The 5,313-nt window shown below is 36.9% G+C and overlaps 1 protein-coding gene across 1 annotated transcript in view; it reads left to right on the top strand.

Annotated features, from left to right (window-relative positions):
* The window catches only part of CDC20B (cell division cycle 20B), a gene marked incomplete at its 5' end in the record, with an annotated part of 22,028 nt that extends 18,170 nt beyond the window's left edge, over positions 1–3,858 (top strand). The window contains 3 exons of the mRNA XM_031557223.1: positions 5–130; positions 841–958; positions 3,561–3,858. Coding sequence (XP_031413083.1) covers positions 5–130; positions 841–958; positions 3,561–3,688 — 372 coding nt within the window. The remainder of the gene's footprint in view (positions 1–4; positions 131–840; positions 959–3,560) is intronic.
* Positions 3,859–5,313: the final 1,455 nt, after the last annotated feature.

Raw genomic sequence — 5,313 nt, 5'->3', positions numbered from 1 at the left:
TAAGGCTATGAACTGGTGTCCTTGGCAGTCCAATGTCCTTGCTACAGGGGGTGGAATGAAAGATGGGATTTTGCGTGTCTGGGACATAAACAGTGAGAAACTCCTTCAGAGTGCAGCTACAGATTCTCAGGTGACAATGAAATATCTGCATACTCCGGCTCTGCTCCTCCTGTATAGCTGTGCTCATTTGGCAAACTCCCACTGACTTTGAAGGTGGTTCTGTGGGCAGGAGAGCAGCAGAATTTTCTCTGTATTTGCAGTTGTGCTACATTCGGCCCTGAAGTGTGGGGCTGGAATCAGAAGTAGTTTGTATTTCACTTACAATTTCTCTTCACACAGAAATGCTTGAAAAGAAGGCAGTCTCACAGCCAGACACTTTTCATCATCTTTTTATTTGTGGCAATAGTGGTTTTGGCCAAAATTCTAATGAAGAGCGAGCGCTGATGGGGAAGACGGTTACCCAGAGTGCTGGGGTGGGGAGAAGTCTGAGAGTCAGAGGGCAAGCATCAGTCTCCTGGGTTAGAATACTAGGAGACAGAGAAATAAATTCTCAGCTGGAATAAAGCAGTATAGCTGATGATTTTCCTGGAGCTGTGACAACTTGTAGATATGCTTAGAGGACCTTGGTTTCATACTGATAGGCTATTAATGCATTTAGTCTATAGGACAGCTATACCTTGAAGTGTTGCAAGAAATGAAATCATCCTTCTAAATAAGTAAATATTCTGCTGGGCTATTTCTCAGTAACTTCTTCAAATGCTCTAGGTAACATTTCAGATCTCCTGAATGATCTATGTTGACTCATTCTGACAACTAAAATAGAATTTTAAATTGCAATAGATTTGTTCATTGCTCTGGTTACCCAAAACCAGTGAACTGATGACTGGACAAGGCCTTCCTGGAAATCAGATGAAAATATGGCAGCATCCAACACTTATCAATTCATCAGAACTCTATGGCAAGTATTTCAGTTCATTGTTTTAGATTTCAATTACCCATTTTTCTCTCTGACCAGTTTTTTTTGTTTGTTTGTTTATTTTTGTAAATACATACACTATACATTTAAGTAAAATAAAGCTTAAAGATCACTACCTACACATTTTTATCTACGTGCAGATATTCATTCATTAAGTCTTGATGCCTGAGGTCGTAAAGGTTGACTTAGTAAGATAATGATGTAAATTTCTTCCGTAAAATTCTGTAAAGTTCTAATGATGATTTCCTGTCATTTCTAAAGCTGTCCTAGGTGCAGACTGTGGATTTAGACTTCTCCCTAAGGATTACTAGGCCTGGACTGGGTGTGCTGGTGTCAGCTAGCTTCAAATACATTGTAGGCTGGTGGCCTTCTAACTGACACAAACTAGATATGATTCTTCAGTTTTGCAGCTCATTGAGCCAGGATATTGTACCAGCTTCCAAATTAAGTTTGAATGTGATAAATCTCCATGTGTTATCAAGAGCTGTCTGAGTGTTAATGAATGCTTTTGACTGTGAAGCAGTGCAGTGCCTTGTGTTGTCCTTGTACCATGCTGATAGCTAGGGGAAGTGTAGTCTCCTTACAGTTCTGTTTCAGTCCATAAAGCTGTAGTGTCCCAGCTGTTGTTTGTTATTAAGCCTTCTTGTTGCTGGTGCTTGCTGTCATTCTGATGCATTGAGTTTTACTTGTTTCAGTGTTAAATGAACCTGTAAACAAATAAATGTAACTGAATTCTGATGTTGAATCCTGTAAAATGCTGAATATCCTGAAAATACTTAGTAGGAATGAAGTTCATCAGGCATTGTTAAGTAATTGAGATTGCCTATTACTGAGCATAATTACAACAGAATTCTGACTGATACTGATCTTTTTATAGCAGAGTCCATTTTTGGTTCACTTCTATTAGAACTATAGAACAGTTTACCAGAAGATTCATTTTGGATGTAAACGTATTCCCCTTAGAACTTAGAAAAGTTGTTTTTATCAAAGAAAATACATAATAAAACAAAATGTGCAATTTCTTTGAAAAATACCCTGGCGTGATCTTCAAACAATGATATAAAACTCCACCCTTCTCCACTCAGAAAGTATGGAAATTTATAATTTTGACTTTTCTGATTTCTTCTGATCCCCCAGCTCTTCAACTGAAACTAGTAATAAGTTTTTCAATCAGTGTTGTGGTCCAAAGACCACATCTACAGTTCCTTCTTCAGAACTGCTAGAGACACTGAATGGAACAAGAGTGTAAGAAATTCGCTATCTTTGTAAATTCATGGTTTTTGATATTGACAAAGATCATGTAATCTTTAATAGCTTGAGAAGGATCAAAGCCTCAAAATAATACCTGCTGAAATAATTTAATAATGATATCAAAATTCTAGTCACAAAGTTTAGGTGGGGACGTTTTTTTAGCACCAGTACAACAGAATCTTGCTTTTGATCTGCAGTCTTTTGCATCTTCATGGAGTACTACTGTATAAATCCTAAGTTTCAGAAGGCCTTACAGTTCTCTACATGCTTATCTTCATAATACTGTTTTGAGCTAGAGAGAGAAGTGCCATCTCCATTGTGTTCATGGATAACTCAGGTGCAGAGGCTGAAAACACAGATCACCTGTATTTGTTCAAAATGATCACCTAAAACTTTCTTCATAATTTTTCACTTCTTTTCAGGATATGACTCGTCTGTTTTAGACGAGGGACACTACATCTCAAAATCCTCATTTTTTTCTCTCAGGTATCTTTGTCAGCTTTATGATTGTCAATGACTCATCCCCCAAATAAGCTAATGGCCAGTAAATTGCAGTAAAAATGCATCTAGTTACCTGTGCCCCCGTGTGCCTAAAATCCCCATGGATTTTCTTAGGAGTGACATTGTGCAGAATCACACAGGAGGTCTGTGTAAGAGTTGTGAAGCAAATCTCAATTGTCTCAGTTTAGTATCAAACAATTTCTTTAGTTCAGTCAGTTGATTCTACTGTGAGAGACACTTGTATAACTGAGTTAATGAGTTGTGTACATTATTTATGCTGTTAGACTAGGGTAGCTTCTGGCCTTCAGTTACAGCTGCCAAAATTTTCTCCAACTGCAGACAAAACCAAATGTAAAATTCCAATAAATTGTTCATTGGGATCACTGTTAAAAGATCTTCCTAATAATAATAATGCAGCAGCTGGAACCAGTATCTTGTAATTGTTGGATCAGATGCTAAGTGTCACGAGGCATAAGCAGCCAGATGGGAAAGCTCAGCAGTCAGACTCATTACCAAACACAGACTTAGTTATAAATGCAGTGAAGAAACAAGAGTGCAGGTTTCATGTTCTTCTTTGACAGAAATGTCTTTTCAATGTGGTTCAGTCCTGGAAGTTAAAGCCTGATCCCTAAAGGAAAATACTGCCTTCAGCTCTTTCTTAATATGAAAATATTCTATACAAAAGGCTATCTTTGCACATCTTGCAGGGTATCAACCCGGTGCAGTAAAGGCAGAACACCTGTTGTGGTTGTAGGTATAAAAAGCGATTGACAATCCCTGTGTAAAATTCTTATGTATCTTAGCATTTTTTTTAACGTATTTTATTTTTCAGGTCATAAAAGGAGAGTCCTGCATATAGCCTTGAGCCCAGATCAGAGGAGGCTCTTTTCTGTTGCTGCTGATGGGATAGCTTGTCTGTGGAAATGCCATGAGTATGAAGAGAGCAATGAAAAAAAATAAGTTTTTCTTTTTTCTAATGATTATTAGAGCTCATTCTTGTGACTTATTTTCCTTGAAAGCAAATGATTTTATGTATTTCACTCATTCAGCAATTCAAAATGTGTATTCCTTCCAACTGAAACATGGCAAAAGATAGTGCCATTTTTTCAAGAATAAAGCAATTTTCTCCATGTAGTCCATTATATAAAATATTAGTAGCTTGTCTTACTTAGCCTAGAGGAAAAAAAATTCTAACTCTGAAGAATAACAAATCATTTTTGTTTTCATTAAACTAGCAAGCATGGATGGAATCCACCCCATGCCAACATAAGGTCTTGGGTCCTGCTTTTAGCTGTGATTCTTCTAATTTTACATGGTCTTAGTGTCTGTATTGGAATCCAAATGTCAGGCTGTTTAAATTGCACTGAATCAGTCAAGGGCTGGGGTCAGTAGATACCAGTCCAAGGGACTGGATTGTTCCATATATCACATAGCTCATAGTACTGAATCTGCCTAAACATTTCTGGAGATCTTAGCAAGGTATATGATGCTAAATAAAAATAAATGATTTCTTGACAATTCTTCATCATTTCTGTCACAGCAATGATAATTAACTTTATTAGCTAAATAAGATGTATCGAGTTTAGAATTTTTTCCTTGTATCTACTCACTGTGTTTGTCAGATGCTTGGAAATACAAATAACTGCATAATAATTCTATTAATATCCAGAGTTTTGTAATCAACTTGTTAATAAACCAGACAGGCACAGTGAGAGAAGCACAGCAGTTTGTTTTTTATCCTTTAAGGGCAGCAATTTAGTTCTGGGTGTCCACAGATCTGGCAGCTGTCACTCTTGTATGAATTTTATGTAATGCCACACCTCTTGGACTTTAATAGGAGTTTTCTGCAAAATACATACGTACTGTCAACAGCTAAGAAAGGATGTCAGATTTGGTCTTCAGGTGCTACTCAAATACAATTCTGTAGAACTATTCAAAGCCATATTTTAGCCATAAGTGTCTCTGGAACTTTGATTTCATTATTGGGAATGAAGAGAGGCAAGGATTCACTCTTGCATTTGTGTCTTAAAAGCCCTGTGAGTTCAGAAACTCATTAGGGTTTTTTCCCAGTTGAAATGTATTTAGTGTCTTTCCTGTAGCTGAACTGTGAGAAAGTGGGATATAAGGGGAGTAGATCAATGTCAATGGAAAATTAAGCTGTTGGTCAAATGCTTGAAAAGAGAAGCAACTTTAACAGGGGTACAGGCATCTCTGGAAGTGAATGTGAAACTCTCTTGTCTTTAGTTCTCATCGTTTTAAAAACCTTATCTGATATTTGTAAGTCACACGATCACTAATTTTAGGTCTGGCAGGTTGAGACCACTCATCTTTTTTACCTGACAAGTTACTAATTTACAATAAATCTGCCACCAAGTTAACCCTTCTGTGGTCACCTTGTGTCATCTCCGGAAAAGGTTAGAAAATGAGAACAGTGATCATCGATTTTGAAATTACTGTGAAGAAGCTGATGCCTAAGAATGGGAGATAGCTTACACTGAGCCTGTCTCCTAATATATCTTGTAATATTTGACCAATTATTTAACTTAAAATAATTAAAATATACCAACTTAAATATTGAAAATAGT

The sequence above is a fragment of the Meleagris gallopavo genome, chromosome Z, assembly GCF_000146605.3.
Source record: "Meleagris gallopavo isolate NT-WF06-2002-E0010 breed Aviagen turkey brand Nicholas breeding stock chromosome Z, Turkey_5.1, whole genome shotgun sequence".
NCBI classification, from domain to species: domain Eukaryota; kingdom Metazoa; phylum Chordata; class Aves; order Galliformes; family Phasianidae; genus Meleagris; species Meleagris gallopavo.
This window is presented reverse-complemented; position numbering and strand designations above follow the sequence as displayed.